Source organism: Abramis brama, assembly GCF_963993115.1.
Source record: "Abramis brama genome assembly, chromosome: 6".
Taxonomy (NCBI): domain Eukaryota; kingdom Metazoa; phylum Chordata; class Actinopteri; order Cypriniformes; family Leuciscidae; genus Abramis; species Abramis brama.
Genome location: NC_139968.1, coordinates 15989782 through 16006670, shown reverse-complemented (window position 1 = coordinate 16006670; position 16889 = coordinate 15989782). Strand labels below are relative to the sequence as shown.

Below are 16889 nucleotides of genomic sequence, written 5' to 3'. Positions count from 1 at the left end.
TTTCAAATAGACCACAAATTTTCCATACGTAGTTAATGCAAAGCACTTCCTTTCCAGTTGTAATACAAATAAAGCAAAATATGTTTCCGCTGACTATATGTATTTACCTAACATTAAACTAACCAAACATTTACCCTTGTGACAATACATGTAAAAGCCTTTAATCCCCTTTAGATAAAACAACACTGTACACACTTTGGTCATTGCACTCTTTATTAGACTTTTGCGTCAAAATCTCATTCCGGTCACATTGACAGACGTCCTGTTGTATGGAAAGACTTCATGAGACATTAGCCTCAACGTCAAGAAAACATTTACGATAGAAGACTATTGAACTAAATCTGGTAAAATACACTCACAATATACATCCAAATGTATTTAATACATTGTATTTCGTCAATAACGACCTTACCATAGAAGGCACTTGGTACTGGTAAAAATATGATCAATAAAATATCCTGTGCAAATACATTTCATTAAAATACTTGCGCTGGCCTTGACAGGCCATAGTCTTAGCATTTATCCATTGTGCATGGCAGATATCAAATCAGAGCGATACATCATCATTACATATGGGATTCCTGGTGCAAAACCAGGCGCCGTCTAAGTGAGAAAGGTCAGCCATGCATAAAGGTTTAGCAATCCGCTAGCCACAGAACTTAATAATGGATAAAAAATAGTGGAATCCAAGTGGACTCATGTCATCATATGACACAGTTTTGACACAGTCAATGTCTCGTCTTCGAAAACGTACAAAACATAAACACAGTTGCACCATTAAATGGCTAATAATGAAAAATAAAAGCTGATGATTACTTATAGCAATCACAAATTATGCTTGACAAAATCATTCAAAAGTTACTTTTCATATATGTCCCGAATTGGTCCAGAGAGACTAGTTGTTCTTTTAACTAGTTGGTTTGATACACACTACAATAGGGAGCATCCCAGTTATAAGAGATTTTTATTTGATTTGAATTAATAAAAATAATCTTTTTAAAAGATATCACATTTCACCCTAATTTTTCAGTTTAGATTATCTCTGCCTTACTCTAACGCTCATTGAACGTTAACAACGCTAATAATTTAATAACACTTTTAAAAGTAAGAATGAGTGAGGAATGTTTATTTTTCATGCTGTACATTAAAATGCTGTGATGCCTAAATTAACTTGACTGATTTTAGGGTTTTATTTTTCATGTAATGTACTTTTTAATTGAACATATCCGGCCTACTCGTTGTCCTATTTGTGGAAAAAAAGCGTATTGGTTTAGTACAAACTGCTTTGTTAGCTCACAGCATTGTATCATATGCTTTCCCATATTCACATCCTGTTCACTTTGTTTGGCCACTGTGAGTCAACGCAGCATGAGTTAGGAAGCTCCGCCCACTAGGTTTCTCGTCAGACATCACATTACATACATTCTGACGTCTTTGATGGCATAATGATTTATAATGTGCACAGATGATGCATGAATATTACTGTGTCAGCAAGTACTGAAAAATTAATATTTGAATGTTGCCACATAATATTGTGTAATAACTCTGTATGTAAACTCTCCCATATGATTCTCCTAAAAGGCAGCGCCTTAATGACTAATCCAAATATTGTGTGTACGATTGACTGAATCGGTTTCCTCTAAGATGTGTACTATAAAGATCACTTTAACGATAACTATAATAGTGTCCACACCAAATAAAGATAACATTGTTTATCATAAGCGTTTTGTTGTCTGTAGCTTTAAATGCTCCAGCTATTTAAAGCAGGATGGATTCTGATTGGCTGTCAATGTTTTTATAATTTATCAAAGTGATTCCAATAACATTGTTCCTCTGTGTCGTTATCGTTATAGTTGTGGTGTGGACTGCGATACTTTCACAGAGTTAGACAATTATTAAAACCTTTTATAGTTATCGTTATTGTCCTTAGTGTAAACAGCCCGTAAGGCCTTGTTCAGAAACAAAAGAAGCATTTTGGGCGTATCTGACACAAACCAGTTTCGTTTTTGTAGTGTGAACAGAAAACAAATAAACCGGATTCACATCACATTCGTGAACAATTCAAATTCTGAACTCTCAACTGTTAGATCATATTTCCAAGAAGTTTTTTTTTAGCCTCATTTGAGACGAGATGTAACGGATCTGCTTTCTTTCAGTTCGATCAGGTGTGAAATCCAAATCAGATTTGTGTGCAGTGTGAACAAGGCAATATGACTCTCTTTACGTGGTCGCCATGTGTTTCAAGAACAGCATTCCCGGAGGGATCACGACCCATGAGTGAGGGCCCAGTCCTGCTCCCATCCTGCCTTCTTCTTCATCATCATCAGCATCCTCCTCTTCCTCAACCCCTCTTTCAGACTGTCCTCCACTGAGTCCGAATGGCGGCAACAACAAGGGGTGTAAGATAGGCACCTTCCCGAGCCCAAGAGCACCGGAGCTGGGGTACAGCACGTGCCCTGCTCCTAAAAGCGGGCCGAGCCTGGACAGATCCAAGGGGTGACCCCCAAGGGGCCTGGTAAAGGTGTGAGCTCCAAATAAGGTTGTCGCCGCACCTGGCAAGATGAAATGAGCCGCCCCTGGGTAAGATCGATCCATACGTCGGCCATCAACCGATGATGCGCCATCCGATTCCAGCCTGTTGATTCTGGGAGAAGTGGCGCGTTCCTGCACTACAGCGTGGCCGTGTGCCTTGATGTGTTTTCGGAGAGAACTGGGGTCGGTGTAGCGCTTCAGACAGCCCACCATTTTACAGCAGTAGGGCTTGTCCACGTAGTGCGTGCGCGTGTGTTTGAAGCGGTCGCTGGAGTTCGAGTAGCGCTTGTTGCAGCCTTCGTAAGGACAGATGTACGGCTTCTCTCCTGAGAGGGCAGAAGAGCAAGAGATAATCAAAGGCTTGTACTGGAGGAATGCAGGGTTCGAGACAGCTGAGGTCCGTCAGGGACAACCAGACGGCACAGGCCTGTAGACACCTGTCATTTTGTGTGGGAAAATGGTGATGTGTCTGAATGTTAGGAGTGTCAAAAGTACTGGCATTCTGGTATTTAAAACGTTAACAATACAAATCTAATTCTACAGTTAATTCTACAGACTCAGATCGGTACGCAGAGCGCGGAATAAAATATTGGTGCACCTATTAAAAATATTGTCTGATAGCAATATAAAAAAAGATAAAAAATAATTATAATCATATAGATTTACAAATATACAAAAAACACTTATAATTATATTTATACAATAATTATTGATTTAATTGTAATTAATTATTAAATCATTTTGATTTACTAATATTATTATTAATAAGAATAATTATTAAATAAAATAATTTAAGTACTTTTATTTAACATTGATTGCTTTTGTATTATAATTTCAATATCTGAATGTTTTCTTGAAAACTTGATGCTGCTGTTAGATACCTGAAAAACATCAAGCACCATTTACTTAATTTGTATAGTCTACTTTATCTTTATTTGATCTAGAGACATGGTTAACAGGCTTGGCTTCTTCCTTGAAGAATTATTTACTTGAAGGGATAGTTCACCCAAAAATGAAAATTAGCCCATGATTTACTCACCCGGAAGCCATCCTAGGTGTATATGACATTCTTCTGACATCATGGACTAATTTTTTTTTTTGGGTGAACTATCCCTTTAAGTAAATAGTTATTTAAGTAATAATGCTTCTTCTGAAAGAAGAATGTCATATACACACAGGATGGCTTCAGGGTGAGTAAATCATGGGGTAATTTTCATTTTTGGGTGAACTTGCCATTGCTTTATTCGTTTAATATAATAATATGTACATTTTAAAATATTGGTATCCACTAGAGCTGTAGTCAAGACCACCTTTGTCGAGTCCAAGACCAGGACTAGTCGAGTCCAAGTCAAGACCGAGTCCAAAGAGGTTTGAGTTCGAGTCAAGACCGAGTCCAGGACAGGAAAAAAAAAAGTCTGCTAAAAAAATATAGGCTAGCCTATAGAAATTAAATCATGTAATAATGAAATAATGAATAATTTTAATTTTATTTAAAATAATTGACTAATTCAAAGAACAACAAAAAAATAATAATTATATAGGCCTAAAGGAGCACACACATTCGTTTCGACTGTCTGATCAGCCTTATATTCTGTTCCTGTCAATCATACACGCGATGTCAACCAATTAAACTGCATGAGGGAGGGCCGAGCCAACTCACACACACAAGAGATGCGGATAAACCGCGGATGGGGCGGATGACGTGACGAAAAATAATATTTTAGCCTACCACTCGTGGAATAGGCAAAGAAAGAAAGGTAAGAAAAAAAGTCGGAAAACTTTGCCCCTTAATTAGATGTGCAAGGCAAGCAGGCTAGTTTTCGGGGTGTTATGGACAATTAAAAATGTGAATATTCACGTTGCACTAGCGGTGGACTTTCAGCGAGTTTATTTAAACATTTATTTTTTATAGAGCCGTTTATGACTCAAAAGAGCCCGCTCTTTTCATTGAGCTGAGTGAAACGAACCGGCTCACGAAAAAGAGCCGAAATGCCCATAGTTATTAGGTGGCCAGTGTTTCACTTTCCCTCCAATAATATTTTGTTTTAATATCGCGGCGACGTATGTGTGATTACTGGGAACATAATAAAGACACCTGGACTCGGTCGAGACCAAAAGCCATATTTGGCAAGACCAGTGGCCGAGACCGAGACAAGTCCGAGTCCGAATACCAGCGAGTCCGAGACAAGTCCGAGACCATAGAAAAGCGGTCTCGAGTCCGGACTCGAGTACTACAGCCCAAGTATCCACTACTGAAATTTAAGTATTGTAGAAACCCTATTGTGCACATCTTATTTAAATGTGAGCTAATGGTTATATATATATAAATATATAAAAAAAAAAGAAAAAATTAAAAAAAAAAGATATATATATATATATATAATATATATATATATATACACACATCTGATGTGTACCATATTATCTGTGTGTGCATATTTGATGTTTCACACACAGAAACTGGTTCTTCTTGCAAATGCGTGGATCTCACCTGTGTGTGAGCGTGTGTGTATTTTCAGGTTTTCCAGGCGGGAAAAGCTCTTGTGGCAGGTAGGACAGTGATGAGGTTTCTCATTGGTATGAGTCCGGATATGAATCAGCATCTTGTACCTGCATTAAACATATGGATCCTGGATTAGTGCTCACCGACTGTCAACACACACTGTCCAAAAGCAAACATATCTCGGAGTGATGGTTTTAGAAGCAATTTCATAATCATAAATGATTATTTTTTTTAAAGAATGAATATGAATATGAATATATTATGAAAAAAATATGATTATGAAAAACTAATACATAAATGCAAATATATCTTGAGTTCTTTTTTTCTTTCCTACTTTATTTTTCTTGTTTTAAGCATAAACCTCACCTAATTTTGACTAAAAATAATGCTTAAATCCCATGAATGCGCGTATATTGTCTGACCTGGCATTAAAGCCTCTTCCCTTGCGCGCGCAGCCCTCCCAGTGGCAGCAGTATCCTGAATTCTTCTCCGGTTTCACATGTGAGTCATTCACATGGTCCACCAGATCCTGCAGGCTCTCGAACAGCAGATGGCACTACAGAGTAAAGACAGAGAGCGCAGGAGGAGCAGAGAGGAAGATGAGGAGCACAGAATGAACATAATGTGTGAATAGCGTTGTCGTATGTATGCTGTATGTCGTTTTTTTTTTTTTACTGTACTAAGGCACAAAAATACCATAATATGTTTGCAGAGAATTAGGAAACATGCTACGTTCACATACGTTTCTCAGAAAAAAACAATGTTTAAGTTCTACTTTGAAATGTACTATACAAAATTAGCATCAACAATGCTAGGATGTTGTGGGTGGAGGCAAGTCATTTCACTCGGTGGCCATCTTTGAAACGCCTCTCGGGAAACTATTTCAGTCATGCAAGTACAGCTTAAAACTTTATAGTTATTATAGTTATCATTCTTGATGTGAATGGCCCTTAAGTCTATTGGATTTTTTTGGATTTTATCACCCACGTCCATTCACTCATGTCACTCATGTCCATTATTTCCTGTTTTATAATACGTTTGCACTGTCTTTGTTAATGTGTTTCTCTTGGAAACCGATTATGGCATTTATGACATTTATTTAGTCATCAACCTCATGATCATGGATCAAAACAGTAAAACAGGCTCTCTGTCACTCACCTTACGCCAGCGACAGGCCAGCTGCTCGTCACTAGAGGGCTCAGGGGAGTGCCGACCAATCAGCATCGAGGAGGGCAGGCGCAGGGCACCCTCTGCACCAATGGGCAGAAAGAACTGGAAACCTGGAGGAGGAGAGGCGCTGTCCTCGTGATACGTGGTACTTTCGGATTCCTGTGAGTAGAAGAGCGTATGTGTCAGTAATTCATTTCTGAATCATGCCCGACTCATCATGGTTCAGGAGTGGGAGACCACCTCATGCTCGGACAAGTCTGAACATGTTCTGATCAGGGGTTCAGAGACTGGACTGAAATGAATTAGTGTGTAGGTGAATTGAATTATGGGACTGTACATAAGGCAGTCATTCTTCCAGCAGAACGCAGAAGAAACGTTGTCTACACGACAGACTTTGATTCATCCCAGTGATTTTAATCATTAGAAGCTTGTTTCCACCACAGAATAAAACATTTTAAAAGATAATTGCGATACATTTGCGAGTTTACATCTCCCAATTCTGACTTTATTTATCAGAACTGCTAGATAAAGCCAGAATTGCATGATATAAAGTCGCAATTGCATGAAATAAAGTCAGAATTGCGAGAAATAAACTCACAATTCTGACTTTTTTTATATCTTGCATCTCTTTATAGTTATATAAAGAGTTATAAAGTCCAATTCTAAGGAAAAAAAAAACTTTTTTCCTCAGAATTGCGAGTTTATATCTCACAATTCTGATTTTATATCATGCAGTTCTGGCTTTATCTCGCAGTTCTGAGAAATAAAGTCAGAATTTGGAGATGTAAACTCGCAAATGTATCGCAATTATTTTTTTAAATGTTTTATTCTGTGCCGAGTTTATTTCTCGCAATTGTGAGTTTATATCTGGCGGAAACAAGACAAATTTGTTTTATTCATTTACTGATTTGAGGCAAAAAAAGAGTTCATTTTGAACCCTGGTAACACCAGTAACATGCATATAGGATTTAGAGTCATGTATTGTTCACCTAGCAATTTTGTTCCAAAACAAAAAAAGTTGTGGGAAAGTTACTCACTGAGGCCAGCAGAGGCGCTGTGGGGCTCCAGCTGGAGCCGCTGTCTATGGGAGAGGGTGGTGAGGGAGAGGAGGATGGAGACAGACTCAGATCCACAGCTGTGCATGATGAAGAGTCTGACATGTCTTTATCAGCTGCATCTGGAGAGAAGAAGAGAGGAGGTTAGTTTGTTACAGGCTCTTTCTGCAGTTACATTTTTAAACCAGTTGGTGGTCAAGAGACTATCTAATCGGCTTCATCCGAAAACGTAGGCATGTGACTTGTTGCCTAGCTGGCCTATCAGACTTGACATGACTTTGCTGGCAGCGTTTGTGAACGAAGGTTCCTCACGAAACAGTAGCAGTTTAATGATCTACAGAAAAACAGAGTGAGGTTTGGAGAAAACGAAGCAAATATTTAATTACTACAATAGTAATTTCTAGCTAGAAATGACATCAAAAGTGGAAAACATTGGTCAAAAACGTACATTTACACACAAACAACCACAACTTTCAGGCGCAATCTTTATTTTCTAGCTCAACTGTCACGGAATGGAAAACACAGCGACAGCGAAGGATACATCTACTGTATGCTGCCTTCAAAAATCCATCAGATGAAGGGATCTCAGGAGACAGGAAGTGAAGTTAACTTTGGATTCAGACGTGCCTTGATCCCTTCCTACCTTGCAATGCGTCCTCCAAAGGCAGCATTTATCAGTTTTCAGATGCAGCCATTGAGTCACTGAATTATTCATCACTGAAGCAGTTCAGTGAGTTAAAATCCACACAATTAGTTCAAATCCACTGATTTTTTCAGGACCTAAACAGGGTACTGACTAGGGGTGTAACAATTAACGAATTTTCTCGATGCATTGATTATAGATCGATCTTGAAACATAGATTTTTGAATCGTGAACAGTGGTGGATGCAGAAAGTGGATAATAGGTGTGAGATTTGAGAGAAAATTCTCTCTAATTTGAGAGATTTTTTTTTTACAGCACTATAAACTCTACAAACTCTATAAATGCACTTGCACCGTGGTTCATCTTAAATCTGACGACACATCTATAATAGGCATTGTTGAAAAGAACAACACGTAAAACTGACAGAGTTCGGCAAATGTTTTAGTCGATGAATGCGCATTCTGGCTTCCCCTAAACTTTGTTCAATGCAAGTGCCATTTGCTCTATATGACCAGTCATTTACGTCGTCATCACCCGGGTGTTGATAGCGCGCGAGCGCAGGTGAGACCTAAACAGCACTATCTGTGTTTAAACAAATTCATTTAAAGGGATACTCCACTTTTTTTTTCATTTTACAACTCCCCCAGAGTTAAACAGATGAGTCTTACCGTTTTCGAATCCATTCAGCCGAACTCCGGGTCTGGCGGTACCACTTTTAGCATAGCTTAGCATAGATTATTGAATCGAACAAGACCATTAGCATCTCTCAAAAAAATGACCAAAGAGTTTCGATATTTTTCCTATTTAAAACTTGACTCTTCTGTAGTTACACCATGTACTAAGAACGACGGAAAATGAAAAGTTGCGATTTTCTAGGCTGATACGGCTAGGAACTATACTCTCATTCCTGCGTAATAATCAAGAAACTTTGCTGCTGTACCATGAGTGCAGCAGGCGTAATGATATGACGCAGCACCTGAAAATAGTCCCCAGCTCGGTAACTTCCAATGAGACCGGGACTAAGTTTGTCTAACCTATTAGACCTATTTTCAGGTGCTGCGTCATATCATTACGCCTGCTGCACTCATGGTACGGCAGCAAAGTTTCTTGATTATTACGCAAGAATGAGAGTATAGTTCCTAGCCATATCAGCCTAGAAAATCGCAACTTTACATTTTCCATCGGTCTTAGCACACGATGTAACTATAGAAGAGTCAAGTTTTAAATAGGAAAAATATCGAAACTCTTTGGTCATTTTTTTGAGAGAGATGCTAATGGTCCTGTCCGATTCAATGATCTATGCTAAGCTATGCTAAAAGTGGTACCGCCAGACCCGGAGTTCGGCTGAATGGATTCGAAAATGGTAAAACTCAACTGTTTAACTCTGGGGGAGTTGTAAAATGAGCCTATTTCCAAAAAAAGTGGAGTATCCTTTTAAGCCTGGCCAATTTAAACATTCAAGCGCAAGAAGAAGTGAAAGAGAACTTGTGCGCTGTGAGAAGATTTGTGTGTACGATCATCCAAAGCGCAAACACAGAAAGACGCACAAATATTGAGTTCTTTCAAGTCTTGCTATTGAACGGACAAATTCGCACAAAAATTATGTCAACATGCCCAGTCTTGGCGAGTATCCTAGCAGACATAGTAGATTATGTCTTACGTGAAAGTAAACATTCGAGCAAGTCAACACATGTGCATCAGTATCAGTGTGCTGGATCCATGCATTATGTTTTACCTAATATTCCTGCTGTATGTGTTTTTAATGTTAACCAAACAACAAAAGACAAGAAAATCACTCACTGCTCTTGACTGAATAACTTTAATAATGATTCATCTTTCTTTAATTGATACATTGAAGATTATATGCAATCATGTTGTTTTACATTTGATTACTTTATTCAATTTCTGGATTGAAAACTGTACTATTAGATTCATAAATAACCTTTTTATTTAAATACTATTTATTTAACCCGTATTTATTTGTGCTGTTGATTGTATTTAGATTATTTGTTCTTATTGTCTTTATTTATATTTGACAGTAGTCCTTTTTACCCCTGAACACAGCACATACCGAACCGTACCAAAACCGTGACCCCTAAAACAGTGATAAAAACCGAGTAAAAAAAAACGTGAGTAATTAGAACCATTACACCCCTAATAAACTCCCATGATTTTAGACCTGTCAGGTTCTGCAACAGAGGACCTAGAAGCAAAATTCAAATCAACAATGCTTTATTAATCTGCCCAAACAGTTGGGCTGCCGAGTCTCAAGACAGATCCACTAACAGGGCTTTTTTTGTGGATAAAAGTCTAAATTCAATCCGTTCATCATATAAAGCAATCGAGTCTCTTCAGAAAATTTTGACTAAACCGCTCAATTCATATGGATTCGTTTTACAATCTCTTTCACTTTAACTTTTCAAAATGGTGGTTGCATGGACTGTCAACGAAATCTCTCAGATTTCATTCAAATATCTTCATTTGTGTTTCGAAGATGAACGAAAGTCTTACGGGTTTGGAGCAACATGAGGGTGAGTAATTAATGACAGGATTTTCATTTTAGGGTGAACTATCCCTTTAACATGAACTAACAATACTTATAAAGCCTTTTTAAATCTTGGCTTATGTGAATTTCTACATACAATGTTTAATAGGCTATTAAAATAAAGAGATGTAGCATCATTAAGAACTAACATGTCCTAACAATGGACTGAAGTTTTTTCTTTGTCTCCCCACTCTCTGACCCCCTGAATCGTCTAGAATCGAATAGTTTTGAATTAGCAAAAATAGTTCTTGAATGGAATTGAAAACCTGTGAATTGTGAACCAAATCGATTCTCTGTCAATCGATCTACTCTACACAAGGATTCACACCCCTAGCTTGAAGCTTCATCTATATATTCTTGTTATGTAGTGGTTTGTGTGGTTGACTAACCAGGGCTTGTGGACTTGTGCAGTGCCCGGGGTATTCGCGCACGAGAAAAGTGCAGCGGGGCACAGATGGACGTTCTGAGCGTCCTGTCAGGGCCAGAGAGAATCTTCAAGTCCAGGGGCTCGTCCAGCGACAGCATGGCTTCGATCCTGAGAAAATCAAACCATATTATTATAACGTTACCGACTTCACAGTGGCACCAACACTGTGAGACAGCAGTGATTTCGCAGTTTGTTTTTTAGAAGGAAATACCCTCTCTCTCACACACACGCAGACACACTCCCACACACGTGCAGCTCCACTTCAGCAACTGTAAGTCATTTACATTTCTTTCTGCCAGACAGGTCAGGCGCACACACACACACACACACACACACAGAGAGAGAAGCAGTTCATCACACCAGCAGCCACACTGCAGTCAAAACATGCAGAACGCATTACAGAGATATATAGATCTGAGTTCTTTGCTTTCCTTCATTCTTTCCCCCCCAGTCTCGGTTTCTTTCTGTGATGCAGAGGAAAAGTTGATGAAGAGTGGGCCTCTGGCTCCACATCCATTGGGTATGTGTGTGTTTGTACAAGGGGGTCCAAAAGTCAAAGACCACTGGTTAAAAAATAAAATGAAATAAAATAAAATAATCTTAAATCAATAGTCTAAGACCACTAGTTAAAGTAGGAATGTGCCGATATAAAATTTCTGGCTGGTAATTATTTATTTAAAACTTAATTAAAACTTAATTTTGACATCACAATGGGAAAAAAAGCAAAAATATCCAATACTGGCCAATACGAATAAAAAAATATATATATAAATTCATTGTGCATCTCTAGGTATTTTTTTTTTAATTATAAAATGTATTAACAATTTATATGGGAAGTGAAAAGGGGACTTTCTATTGTTTATTTCCATGTGTAAATAAAAGATCTCAAGATTTTGGACCCGCTGAATGACTTCTCTCCTGCCTTGATGTGCATTACATAAATATTCATCTAACCATGTAATTACTTTCTTCACTTGCACAGGAATGGGGAAATACAGCACCTTTAAAACACCCCCACATTCATCATTGCTCAAAGTTGCCTTTTTCTTGCAGAGAACATTGCCTTAACTGTTGAAATGTCGATCTTCCTGCAAACACTTCTGGTTTTCATGTACTTCTGCATGCTTTCTTTTCCTCATTCCTCTGATTTGCTCTCTCTCTGTGATATTACACAGTATTGCAAAAGCTTTGATTCCCGAACACTTCCCCTAGTCTCCTCCCTCGCTCGCTCTCAGTCGCTGGCATGGGGGTTTGTTTTCAACTTCTTCCTCGAGCTCCACCCTTACTTTCTGAGCTTTATATACACACTAACATTGAGACATACAGGACAAACACCACACAAATATTGCACGCATTTCTAAATGTCGACCTGCTGGTAACATTCAACAGGTTTTAACAATGGGAAGCTGCCTTTCAATAGCCCTGTTTCAATCCACCCATTTTTATGCACATTTTGGGATATCGCATTAAAAAAACTTGATGGAAACGCAAAGATGCGCATAAATTCTAAAGATTTATTTATATCATTATTTATTCTTTTTATTTTGCCGTGAAATACCACCTAGAAATGTATTTTAAAAATCTACGTTTATGATTGTAAACTCCAGACAGACAAGCTCAAGGTCTCTCTTTCTTGTTCTCTGTTTCTCATTCCTCCACATTTGCAAGTGTCTGTAATTCTGGCCCTTTCACTTCTTTGGTTGACTTACACTGAAAAGCAGTGATCATTCCTTTCCTACTTCTCTTTTTCACTCCCTCCTTCCAAATCTCAGTGATGCAATCCCATTATTTAGCTTGCAATCTCAGAGTCTGGCATGAGGAAGAGAGACAGAAAAAGAAATAATGAGAATGGAGTGCGAGTGCCCCAAATACGATGTATAAATTAGGGCTGGGTGGTATATCAAGTTTGTGCGATATATCGGCGTATTTTTATAAACGACACATAATGATGCGACAATACCGTTTATATCGATATACAGTAGCTTGATATTATGAGCGCATCTGGAAAAAAAAAAAAAACACTGGAAAAAAAGTTGCTGCCTTAAATTTTTAAGTACAATCAACTTGGAGGTTTAAGTCATTTCAACTTAAATTACATTAAACTGACTTTAAAAAATGTGTTGAATCTTGTATATATAATTGTATTATAATCTTGTAAACTTATAAAAGAAGTTAACTTATTTTAATGAGTTAAAGCAATGTAAAAACATATGTTGTCATAACTCATTGATCATATGATATTTTACAGTGTAGCGGAAGAAACAGACGGAGCTGATTATGCTGAAGACCCGTGATTAAAAAAACACTCTCTGCCATTCATCCATAACAGGATGAGGGTGGAGAGCAAAACACAGCTTAATAATGAATCACTGATGAGGAAGAAACAACAACATCCTACAGAAGGCAATGTGCACCACATCGCTCCCTCTCTCTCTCTTTTTCTTCATCACTCCTTCTTCACTCTCCACCCCCTGCGTCTGGCAACAGGACAAGGTCAACATAGCCTCCCCTCCTCTAAAATTCCCATTCCTTCTTCTCTCCTTCTCTCTCTCCGTATAGTCTGTCATCCAGACACAAACACACACATTCCTCTGGCCACAGCAGATTCACTCAATTTGTTTCCACTGCGCTTTTAAGTGTACACTAGAAATGCAAAGAGAGAGCCAAGCTCATAAACAATAACAAGAAGCAGCTGCGGGCCGAGCGCGCGCAATCGTGCGCAGTTTCTCCAGCGACACGGAGCAGAGAGGAAGTCTGGGAGAACGACGCGGCAGAGAATCAGATGGACGGTGTGGATTAAGTGCAATTCGAAATTCTTCAGACATAATTTTCTCTCCTCTCGCGCTCTCATATTTCTCTCTTTCTCTTGCTCGCTCTGATTTTCCATGCCTTTCCTCCTCCCTCATGATTCGTAAAGGCCTCCAGGAACTCTGTCCAACCTCAAACTCAAGCCAAAGGGGGAGAGAGATTGAGAAAATAGAATGAGACATAAGGGTTGATGAAGAGAAAAGGGAGGGAGGGAGCTCAGGAATGAGTTCTCTGTGTTTCTTTTGGAAATGAACATATATTGCTCAATACCGTGAGTGTACAAAGCGCTCTTGTATAGGTAAAGTTTAGGACAATGTCATGAGGAACTACTGGAGACAAAGAATTTCAGAAGCAGCCATTGGTGGTTGGCGTTTCACAAGACAAGAATGTGCGGTTTCATCTCTCCTTTCTGCTTTCCTCACCCATTCTCCCCGCTGAACCCAACGAACCTCAATGCAAGTGAAAAAACCACATTATAAGTCAAAACAGAAGTATTAAGAACACATCCGTGAAAAATCACAGTGAACAATGTCTCACGACCCACTGAAACATTCATGCACATACTCCCCAGCCACACACATTCAGCCACAATCTGTCTCTCATTCCATTCCTTAGACTCTCTGTTAATGTTGCAGTTTGTTGCATCAGGACTGGGCTTGGCGTTGCACCGAGAACCTCCCAAAGTACTGCCATAACCACCATAGACACTGAGCTGGACTCAGCAAACACCCACAGATTCGGATTAGCAATCATCAGTATGGGTTTTTCAATAACCGATTCTTCTGACGCACATTTGATAGCTTCCAATCTTGAATATTTCCGTACATCTGCGATATATGCAAAAGTTAATGGACCTTAGAAAGGGTAGACGCCATATAAACTAGTTTGCGAATTATGCGTATATATACACAGTATAAAAACTCTAGTAAAAATATGGCTCGCAAAAATTAGATATGATATAGGACCTCTATATGATCTATTGAACGGAATCCTCATTTTCATTTGAGAAAAATAAACCTGTTAAAGGTGTTGTATGTAATTATTTTGACTGTACTTAAGCACAAAAATACCATAATATGTTTGCAGAGATTTAGGAAACATGCTTAGTTCACTTCTTTGTTTCTCTGAAAACCAATGCTACAGCCAGTTATTCTACTTTTGAAATGTTTGTTCGGTGTCAAAATGTCTGTTTTTGTTTTGGACTTTGTGATCCCGCCCACTGCCAATTAACCCAAAAGTATTTAGACACCCCGGGTTGCCAGTTGGCAGAAAACAGCGTATTGTAGCCATGGAAGCCAGAAAACAAACTGGGTCAGAGATCGAAGATTTCTACCAGACCTAAAAAGCACTGGCATCCATCTAAAAAGCTTTATGACCAGAGGCTTATTAAAATGCGGATATATCAACTCATCAACTTACAATGTAAAGCTTGTCGCCTTCATTGCCAATTGCGCTCACTCCTGTTGTGTGTTCTCAATCTGGCAACCCGCATGAGCATTGAATCTGAGGAGGAGGGGGCGGGGAAAACAACCCTCTCTAGTATTTTGAATTTGGATTACAGTACCTAATTCAACCATTAGCCCTCAATATTACATACTGTCATCCCTTTTTGAGCAAAGACATGAAAATACGCTTCACTTAAATTGTTGTAGTTCATGAATAAAGTGAAAGCAAAAGTGTAAAAACCTGTTTTCTAAATAAATAATTTGGAATCTAAAATGTATAGACACTCGAAGCCATGTCTAACCAAGTTGTGTTCCAAATTTGAAGTTGATATCACAAAAATTGAGCCCGCTAAAAGGTTTTAAATACCGTTTCATGGTAGCGCAACTTTCAATTTCAAAAAGGGTTTCACAGGATGAATTTTGTTTTCTAATTTATGATGATTTTCTAATGTGAGTGGGAAAAATGCAATATAAAAGCACGCCAAGTGTCCCGCTCACTGACAGTTGAACAGGTAATATTTTTCGTAATCACAAAAATGTCTTTCAAATTAGTTAACAGCTTAGCCTACTAGCATAGCATAGCGTGAAGTGGTTAAGAAAGGTTATTCTGATTAGCCACAAGATATCACAATAAGGCAGGACAGGATATTTGTTTACCCAACATTTAAAAAAAATAAACATCATGACTACAATAAAAAGTGTCTTGTATGATGTTTAGGGGGTTTATTTCACAATAATGGACTGCTGACTGTAAATTAGCCAACTTTTCACACACCTACCATATAAAAACATGAACAAACATGAAATATGTTAACGTGCAAAAGAAAGAGACCACATAAGTAATACGGGAAATGTGAAACTAGCACAGCTAGAATATCTTTGTAGGAGACTGGGGGGGAAAAGGCATTATACAAAAATATTTGACGTGGAATAACTGATCAATCAGAATCAAGTATTCTAGAAAGCCGTACAAAGTAACATGATATTACAGCATCTGGAACACAAATACCCACCCACTAGCTCAGGTGTCCTCCATTCACACCTGTAGCTGCCCTGACATGATCATTGTCATAAGTTATATAACACCAGGTGGTCTCTGTTTATGAAGGAGTCTGTTTATCAAACCCATTTGGGCTTCAATATCTATTAAGATATTGGGACAGACTGTCTGGATAAAACTTGAGCAAAATAACACACACACACACACACAGACACAACCCTAATGTTTTTCTAGAGGTGTGCCGAGACATTTTGTGTCAGATGCACGCGACATGCCCGGCGGTTTTACCTCAATAATGACGTTCCGTCGGATTCCGAAGTACGTGACCCGCTGAGACGACTTGAAGAGCGCGCGCGGTCCGTTTAACGCTTAGATTAAAACGCCAGATGTCTTCATCAAAAACACTCCTGGATCCAGTTGACCATTTCTAACTCACGCACAATGCGAAATTGTTTAGGCTAAAAAACGTAAACTGTTCGTTTAAGGTAAGAGCATATACAATTGTCGGGAAATATTATGTCAAGTTACGATAAATCGTTCCTAAATAAATACATTTCAAAGGAGCATCGCTTGCTTACGACGCCTGTCTACTGTCTCCCGGCTTCTTCCTCAATCTGAAAAAGAGACGGAGGGAGAGGGAGGAGAATAAGACAGAGGGTGGAGGGCATGAAATGATGATTCTTTATTTTTTTTTCATCCAGATGTGGTCTCTCTCTCTCTCTCTCTCTCTCTCTCTCTCTCTCTCAGATTACTGTATTATT

General features: G+C 38.6%; 1 protein-coding gene across 1 annotated transcript; it reads right to left on the bottom strand.

Annotated features, from left to right (window-relative positions):
• Positions 1-195: 195 nt before the first annotated feature.
• Positions 196-16869, bottom strand: glis2a (GLIS family zinc finger 2a). Its single transcript, XM_084116240.1, has 7 exons — positions 16417-16869; positions 10838-10983; positions 7243-7382; positions 6194-6364; positions 5458-5591; positions 5024-5142; positions 196-2858 (listed from the first exon to the last, which is right to left on the bottom strand). The coding sequence occupies exons 2-7, from the start codon at positions 10971-10973 to the stop codon at positions 2221-2223; spliced, it is 1338 nt and encodes a 445-aa protein (XP_083972366.1). The 5' UTR covers positions 10974-10983; positions 16417-16869; the 3' UTR covers positions 196-2220.
• Positions 16870-16889: the final 20 nt, after the last annotated feature.

Bases quoted from the DNA above. Each gene is read 5' to 3' on its own strand.
- glis2a (XM_084116240.1), bottom strand. From the start codon at position 10,973: ATGCTGTCGCTGGACGAGCCCCTGGACTTGAAGATTCTCTCTGGCCCT. The intron at 7,383-10,837 runs GTTAGTCAACCA...TCTTCTCTCCAG, and splicing joins GCACAAGTCCACAAGCCCTG to ATGCAGCTGATAAAGACATG. The intron at 5,592-6,193 runs GTGAGTGACAGA...TTTACTCTGTAG, and splicing joins TGGCCTGTCGCTGGCGTAAG to TGCCATCTGCTGTTCGAGAG.